The following is a 25579-nucleotide window of genomic DNA, read 5'->3' as shown; positions in this document are numbered from 1 at the left end:
CAGTGTGTGTGTATTCACTGAAAAAAACAAAGGTTACAAGGATGTTATAGTTGGGGTCAGATTTCACTCGTACAAAACCAGTGAAATTCTGAAGTTATAGTTATCTGAGCTAACTATAACTTACGCCCCAGTAATGTACTGCTTATGATCTCAAATATTACATCATGGCCTGGTCAGTGACATCACTCATGACACCATCCAGTGAGTGTAAGTTTTTTGTAACAGTTCATGATTGTTAAACATATATACGAAGGTACTACAAAAGTTAAAGTAGTATACTAGGTGTGCTACTAATGAGTGATCATATATATCATGTGAGTGGCTATGTGACTGTATGTATATTTGTGCGTATGGGTGTTCCTTAGGCTGTATGTGTGTGTAAGTGGTTGTGTGATTAGCTGTATGGCTGAGTGAGATGCTGTGTAACTGGCTGTACTGGTGAGTGAGTGTGAGTGACGGTGTAAGTGGCTCTATCAGTGGGTAAGTGGGTGTTTAGTGACTATATGGGTGAGTGAGTGGGTGTCTGAATGGCTGCATGAGTGAGTGAAAGGGCATCTAAGTGGCTGTCTGGGTGAGTGAGTAGCTGTTTGAGTAGGTGTTTCGTTAAGTGACTTCGTGTGTGAGGGACTGTATTGGACAGTGAGTGTCTGTGTGGATGGCTGTATGGGTGAGTACAGGGAAGTGTGAGTGCTTGTATGGATGTGTGAATGGGTATGTAAGTGGTTGTGTGGGTGTATAGGGGCTTGTATGGGTGAGTGAGTGGCTATGTTGAGAGGCTGATTGGGTGTGTGAGTAGGTGTGTGACTTTGTAGGTAATTAGGTGGGTGTGTGAGTAGCTGTATAGGTGAGTGTGTGGTTATGTGACTGGCTGTATGGGTGAGAAATGAGTGGCTGTATGGGTGAGTAAATGGTTGTGTGAGTGGATGTATGAGTAAGTTACTGTACGAGTGAGTGACTGAGTGGGTGGGCGAGTGGCTCTATGGAGTAGTGAGTGGGTGTGTGAGTACTGGTATAGGTCTGTGAATGGGTCTGTCAGTGGTTGTACGGGTGCGTGAGTGAGCATATGAGACATTGTATGGAGGTGTGAGTAGGTGTGTGATTGGTTCTGTGGATGATGGCACCATTGGTGTCATCAGTAATATCATTTGAGATGTTATCAGTGATGTCACTAACCATGTCAGCAGGTTTTCCTATGTCGGTGTCTAATTTCGAAGTGTTTTGGGACCCCGCCTCTTTTTCTCTGCCCCTGCTTGATGGATCACTCGGAAACTTTCCAGGAAGGACCTGAGATGGATTAACTTTTTGGAAAATGTCATGAAGATTTGTTTAACGGTGCCAGTTATTAGCAAAAGAAAACTTGCTCTTCCTATGGAAACTCTCACTTTCCTATAACTACACAGTAGCGAACACCACTGTGTAATATATATTACATCTTTATAATGTATTATGAAATTGCGATATTTAAATAATCTTAAACAATTTCTGCATATGATATTGAGAAAATAGTAATATAAAAGTATAATCATTCCCATGCTATAGAAATTGTTCAATTTTATTTTGTATATCTAGTTATTGATTTCAAAAACTGCCATCAATTATTACATTTTTGTGTAGAACTTATGTGCTTAAGAACATTGCAAGCTCTTAAAATATTTGATCTCGCAAATCAGTTAATGTTTCATGTTTGTGGTTGACTTTTTGCTCTCAGAATTACATTAAGCAATTAAGTGTAGCTATTGACAGTTATAGTATAACTTGTTTATAGTCAGTTCAGAGCCTGCTGTACTATTCATTCTATTGATACCTTGAACACTTGCTTCTGTTTTAGTAATTTATTAAAATATGTCACTATCTGAGATTAAAGCTGATGACTAAGATTCAGATATCTGCCAACCTTCATTGATTAATTTCAGAGTATCTAAATCAATCCTCTTGTTTTATTTGTTTGAATGTGTTTCATTTTCTTTCTTGTGAGTCTTGTCTTTTGTTTTTCTTCTCAGTCCTTGTATGTACTCATGACGACAAGAGGACCCTATTTGGGTCTTGCCACACTGATGACTTGCAACACGCAAACAATTGATAGAGGATGATAAACACTCCCCTCTGTATCCACTTTTGATCATTTGTTCTCCTGATATATGGAGATGATGCCAGACTGACCAAAAAAGTCCTAAGAGGCACTACTAAATATAGGACTGCGATGGGAAAAGGACGGGTTCTGCTATCTGGGGATACAAATCACTAGTATTGCAGAGAAACAATACACTTGTAGCATGCAGCGAGTGGCAAGGGGCCTGCAGAATTCGACAACCTTTTGGAATAAACTGCAGTTGACAATTGTTGGTAGAATCGCAAAAATGATGGCCCTGCCTAGGTTCACTACAAAACACGCAATGGAAGATATCAAGGAGCACATTTAAGCAGCTTGACCTCCCGCTAATCACACATATGGGCTGGTAAGAGAAGTAGGGTAGGACTCTTAAGCGAGATATGGAGGGCGGGAGACAGACTTCCGGACCTTGAGCTCTACTATCAGCAGTGCAACTACAACATGCAGCCAGATGGTGCACACAGGGTGATAACTGGGTGAAGCGCTTACTGGCAGGTACTCCGGGAATGAAGCATTGCCAAAATCCATTATGGTGGACTCGCAGCTAGACAAAAGTAGTGATGCGCAAACCCTCCTTTTCTTGACAGCTGCCGCTGTGGTGGCCTTTTATTGATATTGACAAGAACATGACCACAGCAGTATGGAGAGAGGGAGAGGGTGTGACACACTCAAAGATTTATATCCGGGAAATCGCTGCATTACATTCAGGAACCTCTAGAGTGTTTTGCAATAGGCCTGGGTCAGTTTTTGCAGTTTACTACACTAACAAAGACAGCAAGGGAAATGTAGGCAGACTTCCTGAACACCAAACCCCTCGCACACGCTAGATTTTATATAGCGCTCGAATGCCATGAGGTGTCTTGACACTGCTGCCGTACTAATCATAGAGGAGAAGATGATGCAGCGATATGATAACTCTGTATTGATTGAAAAGCCAGGTCTTTATTGATTTCTGAAAGGATAGGAAATCTGAGCATTTCCTTAGGTTAGCAGGAAGGTCTTTCCATAGCTTAATTATGCACTATTGGATATGGAATCTCCCAGGCCCTTGGTATCCCGCTTGTACACCCCCATAAGCAATATAGACAAAAGACAGAGCTCCTTGTGTGCCAAACCTGGGAGGGAGAACAAGTGGACCTGTTGGCAGAGACGCAGTGGGGGACAACATGCACTGGTTCAGGGAGGATCCAATAATGCACACTTAAAACTTTCACACTTATGTATTGGACCGTGCAAATCTATCACCAGTGAGAGTAAGGGGCATATACCCAAACCGATTGGACAACTGTCTCAGATGCAACTTGAGGCGGTTGGATTTCATACACATGATATGGCACTGCTCACATGTGGAATCATGCTGGAGGGGTAGTGAATTGGTCTCTGCAGAGTCACCCACATGCAACTGGAACTCAGCCATGGGCACTGTCTCCTAACTCTGTTTGCATGCCCCAGAAACCTAAAAATGCAGTATAGGATGACACTGTTGAGGTTGGTGATTGTGAATAGGAGAGTGGCAGTAAAATGGTTATCTCCGTAGGGCCCAAGCTGCAACAATGTACTTGAGATCTGGCTGAGTGGGCTCTTGCAGAGGAAATGCACATGTGAGAAGTTAGGAAGGATGAAAAGTGGAGGAGGATTGCCGGATGTGGGCAGAGATGTTGCATAGTCCCAATCAGTCGGATGAAGACCAGGACTCAATGGCCTCACAGTCAGATACATAAGCAGGAAAACACTGCAGGGGGACACAGATAAATCGAAGGGGGCCTGGGTGGGACAAGCGGTGGTTGGTTTCACCTGGTGGAGTGTGATTGGCCGGCTACTGTCACCCTCGTGTAGACAGCTGAGTTCACAAATCTTATAACCTTGAATTGTATCTGACAAGATCACACTTACGCCCTATGAGCCTATTATGTGGTTTGCTTGCTGTAAAATGAAAATGTAAACATTTTTTTTTACAAAAATAAAGATGGAGATGATTCCTCTTTAGAGACATCCTAATGTGCCTAATTTCCCTTTTGTTTCTCTAGTCTCTGGAAAGCACGCGGCGGATGGTACAGCTGGTTGAAGAGGTAGGTAGGCACAAATGCTCCCTGATCCCTGCATGTCATTTAAGTGTGTGCGAGTGTGCTAGTTTAGAGATGTTCTATCAACAGTGGTGCTTTTTAGGTCTCGCCTCACCCAGCGCATGCGCTGGTCTGGCGAGACTTATTGAGAGGGCTCCAAAAAGGGCTACCAGGCCAGCCTGCGTGCGTGCCGCACTTTACCGAGATTACTTTCACTTTCACGGCCGCTTTGATGTTTGATCGCGATCACTTTCACTTTCCCGGCCCTACGGCCGCTTGGCATAGCCAATAGGTCTCGCTTTTGGGACCTTATAAGTATTTAGTTATGCAACTGTTGCATGGCTAAACACTTATAAGGTCCCAAAGGCGAGACCTATTGGCTATGCCAATGCTTGTTCCTGATGCAAATGCGCCACAGAATGCACAAACCAGTGGTATTTCTCCTGGTTCACCAAAGATATAAGTATAAAATATTAGAACATTTTACAATGTCTTCAAAACTACCACATAGGTGTAGTTCACACAGGTGTATCCCCAGGAGTACAGGGAGACTCCTCAAACAGCTAAGGCTTCCCAGCACTGATTGGACAGTGATGAGAGTTTCCTTACATTGCTAGGAGCCTGTAATGCTTTATCACTTTCATCCTATCCATGGGCAGAAATGAATCTGACGAGGTCCCATAGCCTGGACAAAGTAATGTTTGGTGGAAACTCGCACTGCTGGAGCCTGTTGATACTCATGGAAATGAGTTGGTGGCTCCTTTTACTGCCCCTGCGCAGTCTTGGTAGACGTATGTACTGCCACAGATGGATCAATTCCCAGAGCACTGAAGGTAGGAAACACTTAATACCAGACTCCTCTGCACTTACATTGAGCGATACCTGCCTTGACTACGTACAGTACTATCTAGAGGATGCAGGCACACTGAAATGGGGACCCTAGCAGGAGCTCCCTCATACTTGCCGCTCTTAGGGCTCTGATTTCCAGATTGCAAGAGTCACCCGGTGTGAAATATGATGCACTCTCTTTGACTTTTTTTTTATCTCATATCTCCAATAACAGAGTAAAGATGCCGGAATCCGGACACTTGTCATGCTGGATGAGCAAGGAGGTAAGGGAAGTGGCCAAGTGACGGAAATAATTTCCACATCAGACAAGAGAAGGCCCTTAGAAAGTGCAGGCAGCAGCAAACGTTCCAGGGAAAATATTGAGGAGGGCATCGGAGGGCTAGTGATATCGTCTTCAATATTAACTTAGAAGGGCAAACCTGATTTACACGACAAATTGAATAGTCTGGTCAGAAAAATCCAGAGACTTTTGCTGCCTACCTTGAGCATCCTATATTTCTTCTTCGTTTATAGCAGCAGTAAAGTGAGGTATGAGTTAGATACCCCTCCAAGCTTTACAGATATGCACAAATCCTGCTCCAAATGGTAAATGTGCATAATCACATCTGTTGACACAAGATTGCACAGAGGTTGACTTAATACACTAGCATATCAGTGATACAGCACGTGAAGGAAGCAAGAAGGTGTTCACTATAAATGTGTTTGCAGGCTGATATGTGAGAAGAGCATAAACAAGTGAGGAAAGCTTGGGCAAATAAAACAGTGGAATAGTAACAGGGAGTGCTGACGAGGACATATATGGGACCACAGACGTAAAACTCTCAGTACAGAAGCACTTAGTGCAAAAACAGATAAAGGCCACTTCATATATACCAGCAGGCATGTGATCTGAGGTGTGCAATAATAAACTGTGCAGCAATGAAATAACAGCACTTCAGCAACACCAGCAGTCATTAAGCAATGGGTGTAAAAATAGAAGCACAGAGAATGTATTTAATAGTCTGTGTTACTTTACGCATACAAATAAGTGTGGGTCATGGGTACACAGAAACAAAATAGTAAAACATTGTGCAGACAAATTTTAGGAGTACTTCATGTACGCTTAAGATTTGTGACCATGGACATAAAGCATCAAAACAGTAACACACAGAATGTATTAAGAAGTCTTAGGTACTCAACACATAAGTTAAGTTTGGCAATGGATATGGCGAAGTAAACAGTAACACATAGCGCCGGAAGGGCATTTCTCATATACTAGCAGATATTTGCACATAAGTGTGAAACATCAACAAATGCCAAAGAGAATTTGTTAACAAGTCTGTGAACTCCATACCTACAAAAGTGTTTGGCACTTGACAGTGCAAAACAAAGCTATCACAGCACACACACTCATGTTAAGGGTGCTTTCTATAGACTATGTTAGATGAGGAAAATGCAAAGCAGTAATTGAATAGAAATTCAGATGCAGAGTACATGAACAAATGAGGCACCTAGTTTGCATGAGTAGTCCAGAGATCACAAACATGCACACGCATCAGCAGGACCAAGTGTGCACAATGTGTTGACAGTTGGACCCTTCCTTCTCCGCAAGGCTAGGCCAGATTTAGATTATAAATGGGTATGGGTCAACCTAGATTAGTTAAGAAGCAGCATACTCTATTGTGATAGAGAAACTCTAATACGTACAACTGTCTTTTTCTTTTAGGAGGCCTGACGTTTTACCTGAACAATGTTTATTTGTAGAGTAAGCCTTTCCAACATGTTTTGTTCACCTTCCTAAATAGCTAGATTAGGAAGTTGGATGTGACACCAGTTGTTTTTTTGGGATTATCATGAATGCATGAAACAGTATCACTAATAAAGGTTTTGAAATTTGATTAGAAATTTGTCATTGGTCGTCCACATTCAGAAGCCAGGGTGATCAGTAATGCTGCATGACTTAATAAGACACTATGACTTAGCATCCGCAGAAGTGGAGTCACCAGGCAAGTAATTGAAACTTTGGAGTGCACTACAGGAGAAACCAATCTCCAGCCTTTTGACAAGTGAGGTCTTCCCCTCCTCCACTGATATACTGGAACTGCTTTTCTGACTCTTTACCTATTTAGGCCCTAATGGCCTGGTACTCACCCACCGTGCTCTTTACCCACCTACCCGCTCTTCTACAGAGATTCACCTCACCTTCTTTCCCTGACCCTCCTCCTGGTTGTCTGCCAAACCTTCCCTCCTTGCCCTACCTCCCTAAACTACCCTCTCCTATTCTTGCTCCAGAGACTCACCTACCCCTCCTCTCATTCTGCCCCAGAACAGCTGGACCGCATTGATGAGGGACTGGAACAGATTAACCAGGACATGAAGGAGGCTGAAAAAAACTTGACAGACATGGCCAAGTGCTGTGGCCTTTGCGTCTGTCCGTGTGACAAGTAGGTACCTGCCCCCCAATATGGGGCAGGGAGTCATAGATGGTGTGTTACCTGTCAGTGTTATATGGTCAGCTGTGCTTCAGCTTTCAGTCTCTGTGGTAGTGTAGTGTATTGTTCCCGCCTTATAGTTTCCTCAACTGTTTCAGGACTCAGAAGCTGTACGCCCAAGAAAGGTGTTGTGTGGGGCCTGTGTGGTGCGGGCTGTGTGGCTCCCCTGTGGGGGAGGTTACGTTAGACTCATGTGGGAGGGTCAGATGGGGCACCAGTACAAGGAAGCAATGTAGGACTGGAGGAATGTAGGTCTATATCCCTGTGGCTAGTAGAAGAAGAGAGGGCTTATTTGGTGCAGATGCTTTGTGCAACAGACTGAGGCCTAGTGTGATAGGGGCGAACATTGGGGTTCTGGGGTGTAGTGCACAGTTGTGGAATTTTGCTGGCGTTTTAAAACTTGCACACCAGTGGGTTCCATAGAAGCAGTATGTCCATAGGAGTGGTGTATCTGTTGCTACAAGGGGCTTCATGAGAAGCAATGGTAGATCCCAAGGTCAAGGTGGATAGTGGTTTAAAAAAAGAACCTCAATTGCTACAGTGCTGAATTTGATAAGAAAGAGCAAATTCAGTGTTTCAGGCAATTTGCGAGTACAAATGCTAGCCTATGTTGCTGGAGGTACGTAAATAGGTTTAGGATGGTATGTGCCTAGGACTGGTAGATAAATCCCATGCTTAAGGACAGTATGTGGGTAGCAATGGAAGAACACATGATTGCTTTGTAAGAGTACATGAATAGCAGTGATGGACTCCATGCTTTGGTAAGAACAATAACATTCATGGTGCAGTAAAGTATGTGGCAAGGAATAATGGATCCAGCGGATACACTTTTTGTGGATGTGCATGGTGCATTTCATATTGTTTAAGGATGCATGAGGAGGAACGATGGATGCCATTCTGCACGAGAGTGACTGGGAGAAAAAGTATAAAGTTTATGAAATTGGTGATTGCATGGATGGTCACATTGGTGCATCATGCGATGGAAGGCTAAAATATGAATGTTTAACCTTCTATTTGTTTAATGTGTTGTTGATTGGAATGATCAATTCCTTTTTATGGTTTGACAATGAGTTTGTATTGTCTATCTCGTGTTGTGGGAGAGTATCTGAATGGAAATGCTGTGTCAAAATATGTTTGAGGGTTTCATGGGGCAAGAGGACTACTATTCTGTGGTCCTCTTTCTTACCTTGAAGGACAGCTGTCCCTAAACCGTACCCAATGGTCAACTACACTTCAATATTTACCTTACCCAAGGGTGGGATTGGATAGAGAGGATGGGTAATCAGTGTCATGATTGTGTTGCATTTTAAGTCTGGAACATGTGCATATTTCAACAAAATATATAATCTGCAGGAATGTATAGTATTCATGAAAAACAACTTTAAAGTACGTATGTGACTGGTTCCTCTCATGCTGTAGACATGTATGTCTGTGGAAGTCTCTTTCTTTGCAATGGGATGGATAAGAATGACGGATGCCATGCAGTGACAGTGTATGTAGCAGGAGAGATGGACGTTATGCTGCTGGAGTGGAGTTGGACTGAAATATTGTATCCTATGCAACGGGATTCGACCTGGTAAGAAATGGTGGATCCCATGTACTTAAATCACATGGTAGTGTCATTTCATCTCAGTACACATCAGATAAAACTATTTCTATCAAAGTATTACATTAAAATGCATGTAAGTAAAATACAAAATTGCAGTAGTGATTTTAATGAAAAATAGACTAAAAGCAAAAGAATTGGGTTACAACCACGTTTATGGAGAGGGTAGTTAATATCAAACATAGGGTTAACATTTGGGTTAAAACTGTTATGTAATGTTTTGTATTTATAGAGCTAATTGTCCCCCTCCTCAAAGGATCCTAGAAATCACAAACCGGAGAAACCCAGGGACTGACAAGCTTTGAAAATGTTTGGCTCTATAGCCAAGTTTCTAAAGTTTTTGTTAATTTCAGTTAATTCATCTCTTGCCACAGAGTTATTGGAAGAGAGTTCCATTAAACAGGTGCTGCTGAGGAAAATGCACAGCCCTTAGGGGGTCTGTGACTGAACCTTGGGGATGCAAGAAGGAAGTGACCTGAAGAACTGTGTCTGAGTTGGAAGATGGCGCTTGACGCATTGTCTAAAAAGGTGTAGGTTCATCCGCAAACGTCATTTGATGAACTAAGCAGAGAAACTAGAATTTAACACACTCTTTCATGGGCAACCAGTGCAGCATGTTTAGTGCCTGAGAGATATGGTCACTTAATTTCAGCTACAAACACAACTAGGTCTGACCTCCAAGAGGAGTTAATCACAAGCTTTAGAGACTTCTGAGAGTTACTATCACCTTTAGAGAACACCTTCCCAGTACAGTTCCGTTAAACAATCCACAAACTGATTAGTCCTTGCTGCTCCAATTTAAAAAGAAATTGTCAATACCACATCACATATACATACCACAGTGGTAAAGAACCTTCACATCAATGAGTATGCCAAACTCAACAAATGAGAAAGATATAAAAAAAAGTGAGAACGGCTAGAAAGCACCTCACGTGCGCAAACCCACAGGATAGTATTCGCCAGTATGCGTGTGTGTTAGAATTCCACAGAGGTGGAAGGTCAAACAACATGAAAAGTGTGTGACAGGCAACACTGAGACTCCGTAATTCACTCAGTGTTCATTCGTCCTGAAAGACACGTTGCTCGAAGACGGCAATCTCAGGGCCCAATGCTGAACTTGGAGGACAGAAGCATGATGGACGGTGTAGATTAGTAGAAAATATTGATGGTGTTTGAACCTCTTGATTTGCAAAAAAATTTATGGATCTTAATCTTTCTCATTAGTTCAAACAATTCAGTTCTACATTTAAAGATGTCATGCTTGGGTGTTGGAACAAACCCCAAGCCCTTATTCAAGACCCTTGATTCCTCTATAGAAAGTGAATAGTTAGAGAAATTCACTACTATGTCCCCAGTGTCTAATGCAGGAGTATGCCCTTCACATTGTACATTATTCACAGAGTTGATTGCTGCGGTGTCCTGCCTCTGCTGCACTGTATCCGGGGTGAGTATGCCTGCCATGTTTGTTGTACTTGATTGGCTCTCCCCCTGCCTCTTCCCCTTTGCGCGCCACTCCATACCCTCCCATCCCCCCCCCCCCCCCCGTTGCCTATCAGGCCTTGGCCCAAGAAAGATCTTAAAAGGGCCCCTAGATCTTCACTGGCTCTGTTCTGTGCTGTAAATCTAACCCTGTTCTGATTAGATGTGGAAGGCTGCTAACCCAAATCCTCCTCCTCACTACTTGTATTGTCAAATGTCCAATTGTAGGGAGTTCTTCTTGCCTATCTACATCCCCCTCTTCGGAATCTCTGGGCCTGTTGCTGTTCTAGAGCTTGGTAATTTTTGCACTCAACACACGGAAAAGCCCACTCGTGTGAGAACCGCTCTAGATTTCTTTTAAGACCCTTAATTTTTTGATTAACCATGTATGTTTTGTAGTCAGCTAAATCACTTTGTATGCAATCTAGTTGTTCCTTCACATCCGTAATCGTTGTATGCAACCGCACCTCGTTTTAAGATGGCAGCTGCACCAACATCAATCTATGGGCTATACTTCCGCATCACATGGTCCTGGGCGCCGTTAAAACAATACAGGCACCGGAGACGGGTGTTCTGGCAGGACGAGAGAATGTGAAGAGAGCTCACGAGTGTGGTCACGTGAATTGGCCTTTTTTCAGTGCTGGCAGATGCGGGTGGCCTTTTTAAAGGGTTGGGTAGTTGCAACATGGCTCTTACGCTTAAAAAGTTGGCTATAGCGTTACTTGAAACTTGCTACATTAAAATGACAGTGCAGCAATAGAGGTGGAATAGCGGCACCTCTGCTTCATGAGAGGATGTCCAATAAGAATATCGGTTGTGATATCAAAAAACTAATATGCAATCTGAGAAAGCACTTTCTTCTTTTTAATTTGTCAATAACCACAGACTTGGTGTGAAAAAGGACTGAGGTGAAGATTGGTTCCCCAACAGCCCTGACGAAGTTGCCTAGATGGTTTGGCAACAAAAGTGGCCAGATACATGCCTGCTTTTTAAATTGGGGATGTTTACAACATTGAATAAAGGTTGGGTTGTATGTGAGTGATACCTCATTTTTAATCTGTTGAGAACTTTGTTCTCTTTGCACGGTTGGGGACGAATGAACACTGAGTGAATTACGGAGTCTCAGTGTTCGTCTGTCACACACTTTTCATGTTGTTTGACCTTCCACCTCTGTGGAATTCTAACACACACCTCTTTTTCTTTTTTCTTTTTTTCTTTTAAGGCTAAGAAAGCAACCAGTATTGATAACTTGGGCATATTATGGGCGAGTACCATCCAGCAGCCCTGTGGGTATGCGCAAGTGAAGTGCTTTCTAGCCGTTCTCACATTTTTTACATCTTTCTCATTTGTTGAGTTTGGCATACACATTGATGTGAAGGTTCTTTACCACTGTGGTATGTATATGTGATGTGGTTATTGACAATTTCTTTTTAAATTGGAGCAGCAAGGACTAATCAGTTCATGGATTGTTTAACGGAACTGTACTGGGAAGGTGTTCTTTAAAGGTGATAGTAACTCCCAGAAGTCTCTAAAGCTTGTGATTGACTGCTCTTGGAGGTCAGATCTAGTTGTGTTTGTAACTGACGGAGTGGGGGGCGGTCTGACTTCTTGATCCCCCTGTTGCTCCTCTTGTTGGTGCACTTAATTTCAGCCCCAAAGCTAGCCTTGTGGCATAATTCTCAATAAACTGGAGGTTCTGGATCAAGAAGTGAGGCAGGTCCAAGTAAACTGCATTACAATAATCCAAGCGAGCAGGGATGAACACATTCTTAATTTGGGCTATATGAGGAAATTAAAAAAATTGCAAGATATATTTCGACATACGTAGCTGAAATAAATCAAGCCCTGAGTACAGCCTTGACTTGTTCATTCATAGTTACAGCAGAGTCAGTCTTAAATCCCTCTTTAACACAAGAAATAGGGCTAGGTTTTGGGGCCGCAGAGAGAAGCCAAAAAGGTGAGTCCCAGAGCGGGAAGTACTTAGCAGGACAAAGGTTCTCACCTTATCTCCATTTAACATTGCACTCATCCATCACTAGGCCAAGGAAACAAAATCATATAGCTTGGAGGCTAAACTGTGGAGTCTCCATCTATCCTTACCATGATTTGGGCATTGTCTGCATATAGAAGAGACTGAAGCCAAAAGAATATATAGGACGAGCTAGAGTAATCATGTACAAATTAAGAAGTAATTGACATAGCATTTACGTTTGGAATCCTGCAAGATGACATTCTAACAGAGACATGAAGTCATACTTGTTATGTTCTATCCATTAAAAAGTTGGAAAACCAAGGCGGGCTCTAGCCTTAACTTCTATCTCCACAAGCCTACTCAACAGCTAGAATAGTTCACCATATCAGACGCCACTGAGCGGTCTAATCAAATCAAGGCGGCAGGAACATCATGTCTATATAGCGATGCTTGTCATCTACAGTGGCAACGATGGCAAGTTCTTTGCTGTAGCCACGACAAAGCACATCTGTGCACTTTGAAGAATTTGATTAGCCTCTACAAAATTCGACAGTTGAAATAAAATAGCTCTCTCCAAGAGTTTCCCCAAAGAAGGGAGCTGAAATATGGGACGAAAATTCAACAAATCATTGGAATCCAGAACAGGCCTCTTTAAGATAGGAATAGCACGTGCAAACTTAGACTTGAGGAATAAGGCCCACATCAGTGAGTTGCGAACCGTCAAAGCCAATGCGATTATGGTAATTTTGTGTTCAAAATAATCAGCAATTCAGTTGTACTTCTTCTTCCAACAGTAAAGGTCAAAACTGTTTTGGTGAATCCTTAAATCTCTTAACAGAAAAAAATAGCAGCTGCAATATTTGGGTCAGTAAAACTTTCTCTCTAAAGAATGCTGCTTTAGCTTTCCTAATTACCCTTTTGAAATGTGGTTAAGTCATAACCACTGAACTCTGAGAATAGGATCATAATTGGGAAACTACCGGCTTTCTAGGGATACAAAGTTGTTTTTAAGATCTGCTAATTCCTTGGTAAAACAACTATTCAAGGGACAAAACAGTCAGCAAGATGTAAGATCATGGGGTCCATCTGATCTAAAACAGAGCCCTGTACCCAAAGTATTAATCCAAAAGATGATGAGGGTCAGTGGTCAAAAGATCCACTGCAAAATACAAGTTGGGAAAGCTCCTCCACCTCAAAAAAAAAATTCTGACACGCTACTAAAGACGTTGGGCCCATTGATCCCTTAGGTGTTTTGCAAGAGTAGCACGAAATTGGGAATCAGTAGTGATCTGACCCAAGCACTGCAAACAAGCAAAAAGGTAGACGTAAAGGTGAATTACAAGAAACAATTTGAAGGGCCTAGCCCTTGAGATGTGTGGGAAGGGCTGCAATCGTATTCCAGCTAAACAAAGAAAACAGACCTGTGTGTTTTTCAGAGCTAAGTACTGATAAGTACTTAAGGACCATCATAATTAATATTAAGATTACCCAACATGACAGTGTGAGTCGAATCTGAAATATGTTACTAACAGATCTTACGCCCCCTAACCTCTCCCTGGTGGTCTGTAAACCAGAACCTTTATCCATTGGTAATTGGATAAATCTCTTATTCTGAGGGTTGAAGAGGGAAAAAAAACAAGTTTAGTACATGTCAGATTGCTCTTTACAAGCCAGTGCTTAATTTGTAACATAATAAATGCAGAGGCCAAAGTTTTCCTCTGAAGCACACTTCTGGCACTTCCAAATGCCATGGTTGCTGAATACCAAGGCCGTTTTAGATTTGAAGCCTCTTTCATCCACCACTATAAACTACTTGCACTTTTATCTCACTGTTGCAAGTTCTTTTCCATGTCTTTTGTCTCTCTTTGCCACAGTTTTCCAATCTTTTTCTTCCTCGTTCTTCCCCACCTTCAACCACCTGCTCAAATTGAGCACTGTTACCAGCAAAGCAAAGCCCCAACCTCCCTTACCATGTAGTGAAAGGTTATAACATTAAAGTTCTAGGAGGTCATATCCTTTACAATTTAAGATGAACTATCATTAAACCCCGTTTCCGTCACACAAAGTAAATCCAGGTTTTGCTTGTTGACCATGTCTTTAATGGCTAACTAATTTTTCTTGACTGTTAATTAAGATCTTGGATAGAGAGCTCCTGATGTTCTAACCAGCAAATGCGTGTAAATATATAGTTGAGTATCTACAAAAAGATTAAATGCCCTTCAACTCCGATTTTCGGGATTGAAAATCGAGAACATGAAACAAAAGTAATAATCTGATCAGCATTTAACAACTCTGTGGCCACTTTTGGGAGTATGGTCAAGAATGTAGCTAGAATGAAATAAGGTTTAGGTGTGAGTTCTGTAAGGTTTGGTGTAAAATCAAAGATAATGGCAATGGATGGCTAGTTTTCATGTAATTCTAAACAGTTTTAAGAAAAAGGCCCAATTACGTTTTATTTGACATGAAAGGGTTACATTGAAATTCATTAGCATTTCAAATATCAGAAAATTCGTTTTTTAAATGTTCTTGTACGACAGGGTGTAGCAAAATGCGCCATTTTATTTTCTTTTAATCAAAAAGGTGTTTCGAAAATGATAGGTCTCTGGTATATGCTCAGATGAAATGACATAGATCTAGGGGGGATCTAGGGAGGTACGGGAATATAGTTACTAGGCCCCATGCTGCCCCTATACATGTGGGCAAGAATTGCTATTCCATTGATCATGGAATCATATTTACACTGAGTATCAGTTTGTCTGCAGGATCTTGAAACACTTTGTAGAAATAGTTCTCATTTCACAGTGAAGCAGCAATTTCTATCTCCATTTACTTTCCATTTTTCTTTCTAATGAAGGCAAATTTAACCAAATTTGTGCTGCAGAGGACAGCTGGGTGGCTTGTATCAATTTACAAGTGTGTTGTTTTTTAAATATGGAATGAAGCAATCAAAACTGATAAGGAGATCAAAACGGGCTGCCAAATTACAGTTATTGCCGTGTCCGCTTTTTAAGACTCAAGCACTTAATTTTTAAGTGATTTTCCACTTTACCCACAAACTTTTGATGGCTCTTGAAAGTGTTTTTTTCGGTGGTAAGATCAATATAAGTCTTTTTTTGTCATCGTGATTTTATCCCGAGATAAAATCCAGTTTACAACCACGCTGGGAGATTTGAAGGGAAATTCTAGGTATCCTTCGGAGGCATTTATCTCATCAACTTAGTCAACTCAGCTAAAGCTCCAGGACCTTACTGGAACCTACTCTGTGACCCCTAGAAGTTACTCCATGCTTAGGTAGTATCACCCCCAACATGGGCATTACGGTTCAGTGTCTGGGGTCTCAGTGTCTGGAAGCTCACTAGAAATGTGTTGAACGTCAGTGGATTGCTTGTCATCACAGCTTTGTTATGAGAAGACTTTAGTGAAGAAAGCGTTGAAGGCATAATCTTTCCCAACTTGCCCCCGCTTTATAAATTATTTCCACTTCTTTGTCTTTTTGGGTGCAACCATGGGTGTGAGACACTGATCACTGGGTCTTGTAAAACCTCAGTGGTCAACTGCTTGTTCATAGTATATTACGAACAGGTTAGCACACGTGCTCAGCAGATCCACTTTGTGAATTGTTTTAATAATGCACAAATTAAGAAACTCTTTAAGTCCAATATAGCCAGCAGGATAATTTCCTTTGACGTTTTTAAAGCATGTTATTTCGCACTTAGAATAGCAACATGAGTTCATAAATAGGAAAACCTTTAGTGTTGATCATGACGTGCAATTATATTAAGTACTTTTTTTTATATTGTTTGTGGTTGTTTTCACAGTACATCGAAACACAGGTTTGAATACATCAGTTGAACTGCAAGTAGATAGTCAGATCATACAGCTTAGTATATGTTTTGCATTAAAAGGTTGGAATAGATCCTGTTAGCAAATTTTTCATCACGACTGATACCAGGCATCGAGTGTCAAACATCAGTCTCTATATAACATCCTTCTATTCCCTCATCTATGTATACTTTTGCCTTTCCATCTGTCTACCCATCTTATTCCACTATTACTCCACTCATCAACCCATCCACCCAACCATCCTCTCACCCCTCCATCCACCCATACGTCCTTTCATTTTTCCAAGTAGCCATTCATCCAGTAATCCATTCATCTTTTCTCTCCAACATCATATATCCTTTAATGCATCCAAGCTTTATCCATCTATACTTTAATTCATCCATCCTTTTGCCAATCCATTTTTCCATACATACATCAATCCATCCATCCCTACTTTCACCCTTAATCCATCCTCTTAGCCTTCCGTTTATCCTGTTATAAATCAGTACAAGCATCCTTTCACCAACCCGTTCATCTAACTATCTGTTCTCCCAAATACACTTTCATTCTTCTTTACAGCTTCCTTTGTCAGTCAGTCCATCCTTTCACCACCTATTCATCAATCCATCCAAGCTCTTACCATTTCAGTAACCCGTGCACCCTCTCACCCGTCTATCCACTCTCCCGGGCTTTCACCCTTCCATCCACCTTCATCTATCCAACCATTTATCCACCCTTCTATTAATCCATCCATTGTTTCACCAATCCATCCGTCTTTTAACCTCTGTTGACACATCCATTCCTTAATCCGTTCATTATTTTTCATCCAACTATCCATCCTCTTACCTTTCCATCCAGCTATCAGTTTATACAGCCATCCACCCTTTCGCCCAGTCATAAGAACTTTCACCCTTCCTTGTAGCAATCTTTCACCATTTTTTAGCCTTCCTTTCTTTGTACATTTCTTCCATACTTTCACCAGTCATCCTTTATTTTAGTTCCCTTCTTTGCATGCATCCTTCCGTTCACTTCTTTCTTCTTTCCCCTTTCTTTCTCCTCATCTTTATTTCGTTTTCAAGACTACTTATTTTTTTCCTTTCCCTATCCCACCTGCCCTTTGCTGCTTTCTGCCAATGGGGTGCCTGTTTTTTTTGTAAATCAGCCTATACGTCTGTCCATCTTTTGCCCAAATCGTCCCTGTTTACTGCCAACATCCTTCATATGCTTGATGGCAATGAAGGGCCTACTTTAGACTTTGGTGGAATGGATACTCTGTCACAAACGTGGCAGTTATCCTGTCTGCCCTATTACAAATGCCATAGGATATCATTTATTTGTTACACTACGGACGGGATATCCGTTACATTTGTGACGGAGTATCCCAGCCGCCAAAGCATAGATCAGGTCCTAAGTTCTTTTTAACTGCCTATAGCTAACAAAGATAACCAGAAACTCTAAATAGCAGTACTTCAACTATGGTCTCACACATGCAGGTCAAGCAACATCTTACCAGTTACTGGCAGGACTGATCATTTAATGAGTGAGACTCCGTTATTAGAAAGCTAATAAACAACTTCCTTTGAGGGCTGTGGCAGACTATTCGTTAGTAAAAAGGCGCTGTGAGAGCTACGTTAAGAGATACTTCTTTTCATGCTGACAAATTGTGTCCATCACTGAAATCTGTAAGGTGGTAAATTAGAGGTCTATCCTTGAATTCACAAGACACAATTGCCTGGATTCAGGCATCATGAGTGACACCCCAGAGAGTCTGGCTTCTTTGCATAACCTGTTCTGATGGATACATCTGCCAGTGGATTCCTCACCTTGTGAATACCCCCTGCGCCAGCAACATTCAGAAACTTTTGTAGCAGTCCACGCCGATGAGGTTGAAGACGACGTCACAGAGACACGGCTCCGCTCGCGACTCCGCTGACGTCACCGGCTCCATAAGAAGACCTCGTCGGCGTGATGATGTCAGTTCCCTTTTTTCCGCGCCGTCGATGCCAACGGATTTCGTGAATCTCTCTCTGTAGCTATTCTTGTTACTTTGTTTTCTGCTGGTTTCTCTTTGTCTTATTCAGCGAAAATGCCGACGGAGAAGTCTGGATTCAAACCTTGTCGAGAATGTGGGAAACACATGTCGATAACGGATCCGCATGACGACTGCGTGTGGTGCCTGTCATCGGACCATGATGTGGAAGGATGCTCTTGCTGCCGCAAGATGAGCTCCAAGTGTCTTAAGGAAAGGGAAGCAAAGCTCTTCATTGCCAAAATGAAGAAAGAAAAAAGAGGCCGGAGGAGGTCGAGGTCGGCGTCTGAGTCGACTTCGGGGCATGCTTCTAAATCTAGGAAGCACAAGAAGAAGAGGAGGCATTCATCTCGATGTCACTCGGATAGGGATGCGGCTCCGAGATCGACGTCGCCCTCTCCTGACGCCGTAAGGACTTTGTGTCTCCCTCGCCCGTTCCAGATTCACCTATTGGCCTGTCGTCACCTGTGGCTTCACCGGAACATTCTCCAGCTCCGGGCCCGGCTCCATCTCCGACACCGGCTCCATCTCCGTCTCCGCCTTCGTCCCCGGTTCCGATTGAGGAGCTTCCAGCTCCGGGAGAGCCTTCGGCTCCGCTGATTCCACCGTCAGCGCCGGTTGGCCCAAGTCCGGTGATGCCTGAACAATATCCTGCATTTCCAGGACCAGGTCAGGACCCTACGCATTATCTTAATGCTATGTACGGAGTCTTCTCCAGAGCCATGTACCCCTCTGGTGCACCTTCGGGTCCTATGGCTTTTAGTTTGGGAGTTCCCAAGCCTATCCTCAGGCTCCCTTCATGCCATTTTTTCCGGCGACGCCGTCTTGGCATCTACCAGCGCCGAGGACATCGACGCCGCTCCCTTCTTCACCGGCACCGACTCGACATCGTTCGACGCCGGCTGGTCCATCGGATCCGCGCACGGCTCCGGCCCCGGCGCCGTCGGATTCGGTTACGGCGCCGCCGACTCCAGTTGTGAGGATCAGGTGTAGGAGGGAGGCCCAAAGGGTGCTGGATGAGCAAAGATACCTGTTGGAGGAAGTAGAGGAAGGGGAGCTCATGGAATCGGACGATGTGTTTGATGAGTTGAAGGAGGCTAGTGGCCTGGACTTATCACCTGAATGGGAGATTACTCCTCCTTCTGACCTTCCTTCAAAGGATGTGGCTCCATAAAAAGCCGTTATAAAGAAGGCAGCTGAACTTTTAGATCTGCAATTGCCTTCTGCAGAGTTCAAGCTCAACATCTTAACAGACGTTCTGCACTCTCCTTCTGCTGTTTCGGAGCCTTTACTCCCTTTTAATGACGCCATTATAGAGCCAGTAATGGAGATGTGGCGTAAGCCCTGTTCTGCTCCGGCAGTCTCTAAAGTTATTGCCAGGAGGTATAGGGCAGCTCCGGGGGACCCAGACTTTTTGACATCTCACCCATCTCCGGAGAGTCTGGTGGTTCAGGCTGCCTGTTCCAGAAAATCATCGGGTTATTTTCCCCAAGTCCCGAGTGACAGGGTGGCGAAGAAACTGGATCAGTCGGCCAAGAAGGTCTTCTCTTTTGCCAGCATGGCCCTTAAGTCGACGAATGCCACCTGTCTTTTGGGACGGTATATCCATGCACTTATGGACTCAGCAAAGCAGCTGGCCCCTAAGCTGTCTGAAGAGGATAGGATAGGTTTCAATGAGGTCCTTTCGGATACCCAAGCGGCGGCACGTCAGGTTATCCAAAGTGGCTTGGACACAGCTGACTCGGTTGCAAGAGTCATGGGGTCTTCTGTTGCCACCAGGAGTAGTGCGTGGCTTAAATCTTCGGAATTCTCCCCTGATGTTCAGTCAACGCTATTGGACTTGCCTTTTGATGGCTCTGAACTCTTTGGCAAGAAAGCAGATGCTGCGCTTGAAAGATTTAAAGAGAGTAAGGCAACGGCTAAATCTTTGGGCCTTCAATCTCAGTGAAGGGGTTCGTTCAAGAGGTACAGGGGCTTCGGAAGGTCAACCTTTCGTTCTTACAGGCAGCAGCAGCAGCAACAGCAACAAGGCACTCTGTATAAGAGCTACAGAGGCAGACTCAGGGGTCGCTCTCGAGGTCGGCAGCTCTCCTCCTCTTCCTCAGCCCCTCCCACCACCGCAAAGCAGCCCTAGATCCACCATTCTGGATCATGTTGGTCCTGTGGGGGGCCGGGTTCCCATTTTCTACAAGATTGGGAATTGGTTACTACAGACCTTTGGGTTCTAGATCTTGTAGAAAATGGGTACGCCCTTCCCTTTCGGGAATTTCCTCCAAATTACCCTCCTTGTCAAGGTGCTTGCTCGGAGGACCACCGTCTTCTCCTGCAGGAGGACGTCCTGACGTTACTAATGAAAGGTGCGATAGAGGTGGTTCCAGAGCAGGAGATGGGTCAGGGATCCTGATTCCGAAAAAGGATGTCAGATTGCGTCCGATATTGGACCTCAGGATCTTGAATCTTTATCTGAAGCAAGAGAAGTTCAAGATGCTTACCCTTGCGCAGGTTCTTCAGACGCTGAATCAGGAGGACTGGATGTTGTCGATCAACTTGCAGGATGCGTATTTCCACATCCCCATCCTGAAGTCGCACAGGAAGTATCTCCGGTTTACGGTAGGGTCGCAACATTATCAGTTTGCGGTCCTTCCGTTTGGTCTTACTACTGCACCTCGAGTCTTCACCAAGGTGATGGCAGTGGTGGCAGCCCATCTCAGAAGGTCGGGGATCTCAGTTTTTCCCTATCTGGACGACTGGCTGATCAAAGCGGAGTCGCCAGGGAAGGTGCTTCATCATTTGCAGGTTACAACTCAACTGTTCTACAAATTGGGTTTTTTGATAAACGTACCCAAATTTCACCTGGTGCCCTCTCAGCGCAACCTGTTCATAGGGGCGGTACTGGACACTACTGTGTGTCTGGCATTCCCATCTCCACAAAGGGTTCTCGACATACAGGAAATGATTCCTTTGTTTTACAATGGAGCGGTCGTTCCAGTCCTGAAGGTCCTTCACCTGCTCGGTCTGTTTGCTTCCTGCATTATGTTGGTCAACCATGCACACTGGCACATGAGGGCACTCCAGTGGTGCCTCCGCAGGTAGTGGTATCAGCACAAAGGAGATTTCAGGGAGTCTGTGAGGATCTCGGGAGAAGCTGCAGCGGATCTGTCTTGGTGGAGCGTGGAGGGCAATCTGTCTCAAGGAAAGCCCTTTCATCTACCTCCATCGGTGGCCACAGTGATAACGGATGCATCCACTTTAGGGTGGGGTGCTCATCTGGGGGATCTGGAGATCAAGGGTCTTTGGTCTCAAGAGGAAAGGTTGCTTCACATCAACCTTCTGGAATTGCGGGCAATACGTTTGGCGCTCAAGGCCTTTCTCCCTTCCCTTTGCGGTCAGTCGGTTCAAGTCCTGACGGACAACACTACCGCGATGTGGTATGTCAACAAGCAGGGAGGAGTGGGGTCTCTTTGTCTCTGCAGAGAGGCTCTGCGTCTCTGGTCCTGGGCTCAGAATCATCAGATTTGTCTGATGGCAAATCATCTGGCCAGGGTTCTGAACGTAGGTGCAGACAGTCTCAGTCGGCAGTTCTCCGCCGACCACGAGTGGAGGCTTCATCCGGAGGTGGTTCGTCACGTCTTTCGGATGTGGGGAACTCCTCAGGTGGACCTGTTTGCCACTCACGAGAATTCTCACTGCCCGTCATTCTGCAGTCTCCAGTATCCGATGCAGGGAGCTTTGGGGGACGCGCTTCAGTTGAGATGGGACTTGCATCTCCTTTACACTTTTCCTCCCATACCCTTGATTCCTCGGGTTCTGAGGAAGATTCGCCAAGACCGGGCCCAAGTCATATTGATCGCCCCGGATTGGCCAAGAAGGATGTGGTATACAGATCTTCTCCACCTCTCCTCGTGCCCTCCGCTCCGTCTCGCTCTGAGGGCAGACCTCCTCTCGCAGTCGGAGGGGCAGGTTCTACACCCCCACCTCCAGAGCTTACACCTTCATGCCTGGAGATTGAACGGGGCAACCTAAATTCTTTTTCTGTCCCGCCAGATGTGGTAGATGTAATTTTGTCTGCCAGACGTCATTCTACCAAATCTATCTATTTCTATAGGTGGTCTAAATTTGTGCTCTGGTGTTGGGAGAAGTCAATTGATCCTTTGAGGGCTCGTTTATCTGACATTCTTCAGTTTGCCCTTTCTCTTGCTCAGCAAGGTTTTGCTGTAGCCACTGTAAAGGGATACTTATCGGCTTTGTCGGCATTCCTTTGCTTGCCGGATCAGTCGTCCTTGTTCAAATCGCCTATTGTATTACGATTTCTAAAGGGCCTTACAAACAAGTTTCCTCCTACTCCTTTTATTGTGCCTCAATGGGACTTAAATCTTGTCTTAACTTATCTGATGGGTTCTCCTTTCGAGCCCTTACACAAGTGTCCCTTGAGACTGTTGTCTTTCAAGACGGTTTTTCTCATTGCGATCACCTCGGCAAGGAGGGTAAGTGAGCTTCAAGCTCTGAGTTCAAAACCCCCGTTCTTGACCATTCATGCTGAAAGAATGGTACTCAGGACCAGGGCTGCTTTTCTGCCTAAAGTGGTAACTCCCTTCCATCTGGGGCAGACCATTACCCTCCCTTCCTTCTATCCTCCCCCTCACCCTTCCAAGGAGGAGGAGCGGCTTCACCGCTTGGACCTTACGAGGGCGGTGAGCTTCTACCTTGACAGGACAAAAGACTTTCGAGTTGACAACCAGCTCTTCGTGGGCTTTGTTGCTGCAGGAAAAGCCGAGCGGTGCACAAGCGCACCCTTTCCAGATGGATTGTCTTGTGCATCAAGATATGCTACTGTTTGGCTGGTAAGGAACCCCCAGAGGGTTTAAGGGCTCATTCTACTAGAGCTAAGTCTTCCACTTCTGCTTTGTCTAGAGGTGTTCCTGTGGAGGACATTTGTAGGGCGGCAACTTGGGCCTCCCTTCACACTTTCGCAAAGCATTACTGCTTAGATACCGAGGTGAGGAGGGACGGACACTTTGCACGTTCCGTCCTTCAGGACTTTTTGGTATAGAAGGGTGGACACCCTCCTCCGGGAGTGGGACTGCTGTGGGAATCTTTTCACAAGGTGAGGAATCCACTGGCAGATGAATCCATCAGAAGAACAAGTTACTTACCTTCGGTAATGCTTTTTCTGGTGGATACAGTATCTGCATGTGGATTCCTCACTGACCCACCCGCCTCCCCGTTGTCCACCCTTGTATACCTACAATTCTAATGATGATGTTTCAAAATGTATTTGTTACTGTCAAAGGCATTGTTATTTATTTTGCCTTCCTATTTATTCTCCACACTGTGTGTGTTGATTTGTATATTATGTACTGTGTATACTGTGTATATATTGCTGTCAGTCCGTCCGTGTGCCTCAAAGGCACGGAAAAAAGGGCAGAACTGACGTCATCACGCCGACGAGGTCTTCTTATGGAGCCGGTGACGCCAGCGGAGTCGCGAGCGGAGCCGTGTCTTTGTGACGTCGTCTTCGACCTCATCGGCGTGGACTGCTACAAAAGTTTCCGTATATTGCTGGCGCAGGGAATATTCACAAGGTGAGGAATCCACAGGCAGATACTGTATCCACCAGAAAAAGCGTTACCGAAGGTAAGTAACTTGTTCTTTAGTTCAAGTTTATCGTTATCCTTTCAAAAATGTTATTATTCCACTAGTTTTTCAACAAACCTCTTGAGGTCTGATCTTGCTATTCTATTAACTGTTTATGACTAACCTTTAAAAAGTCTCACCATGACGGACAAAAACATACTACTATGTAGTAGTAGTTCCCCACCATAGCAATCTAGACTGAAATCACAATAGGCCCCCGCTGCACCCCAGTGGCATTAGTGGTATGGTAAAACTTAAGGAAGACCTCTAGTTTAAGCAGGCACTCCGGTGCATTGTATAGCACTGGAGATGTTGACTCCCTTGAGGAAGCAGTGATTCTCTTCAGCTTTTTGAAGCAGCTGCCTGTCCAGTTTCACTTCTTTTAAATTTGCTGTATTTTCCATTTAAAAAGAGGGTGTTAAAAATTAGAATGGCCCTGTCCAATCACTTCTTTTGAATTATTGATAGGGCTTGCAGATCGGCGCCTACAAAGAAGACCTTTTTGGAGAGATTTTTACTCTGAAAAAGTTGTCTATGATCCTGCCACATGAGCTGAGAGATTAATTATTCTGTATTTCAACTAAATTTCCATTGATAAATGCTAGGATCATCATTAAGTAACTTTTCCTTGTTAGTGGCCATAACAGGCCAGAAGGGTGAATGAAGTCTAGGCACTTTGTACTTAGGACCTGTACACTACATTCCATAATTGGACGGATTTTTTATATATCCTTATTTTCTTCCAAAATTGTTTTTTGATTTACGCATAAACCAATAATTTATCTTTCATCCTATTCCCTAAACCTTCTTCTCCAGCAGAGAGCTATCTTCACAACTTAGACACGAGAAGGGACACAAGGCGCTGTTGTGATAAAATCAGAGACATTAGGAAGATGAAACAACTGTTGTAAACTCTGGCGCTATTCACACTACTGACTTCCAAGTAGTCCCAAGCAAAATTGTTTATGTTATGTTATTTTATGTTATGTTATGCTGTGTTATGTTATTCTATTTTAAGTTATGCTAAGTAATGGCACACTTATACCTACAGAGGTGTCCAGGCGCTGGGGGGGTAATAAACCAAGCAAAGCGTGATACCCTAGAATCTATTGCAAGAACATCAGCGTTTTTAGCGTCTTAAGAATCCATCGGAGATCCTGAGTTTTGTGCAATATGGCCGGAAGATAATTCCACAGCTGAGTGGCACTGACAGAGAAAGACCTGATTCCTAGGTGTTCATGCTTGTACCTGGGAACCACCAGTAAGAAGGCCTCCTTGTATCTAGCATGCACATAGGAATCCTTATGCTTTCAAAAGGCCCATTCTTTGTGGACTTGGAGCCGATTTCAGAAATAATAAAGCAGATATTGTAACACTTACAAAAAGAGTAACCATTGGCCATGCCAATAAGTCTGGCTTTAAAGGAATGTTGTATGGTAATGTTGCAGTTCGCTTGACAATCCTTGCATAGCCCCTTGCGAGACAACAACGCTCCCTCCTAAGTTTTGTTGAGGGGGATACACAGTCTAACTATGTGGATATAA

The 25579-nt window shown here is 43.9% G+C and overlaps 1 protein-coding gene across 4 annotated transcripts in view; it reads left to right on the top strand.

Moving 5' to 3' along the window:
- LOC146797981 (synaptosomal-associated protein 25-like) overlaps positions 1-25579 on the top strand; it is a 396023-nt gene that overhangs the window by 289456 nt on the left and 80988 nt on the right. For 3 of the 4 annotated variants that reach the window (XM_085625207.1, XM_085625209.1, XM_085625208.1), the window contains 3 exons: positions 4138-4179; positions 5237-5285; positions 7328-7445. In XM_085625207.1, the coding sequence (XP_085481333.1) occupies positions 4138-4179; positions 5237-5285; positions 7328-7445 (209 nt within the window). The remainder of the gene's footprint in view (positions 1-4137; positions 4180-5236; positions 5286-7327; positions 7446-25579) is intronic. The other variant, XM_085625206.1, reaches the window with a different exon arrangement.

This window comes from Triturus cristatus, chromosome 9 (assembly GCF_964204655.1).
Source record: "Triturus cristatus chromosome 9, aTriCri1.1, whole genome shotgun sequence".
Lineage (NCBI taxonomy): Eukaryota > Metazoa > Chordata > Amphibia > Caudata > Salamandridae > Triturus > Triturus cristatus.
Note: the sequence above shows the minus strand (reverse complement) of the source record. Positions and strands in the feature narration are given on the sequence as shown.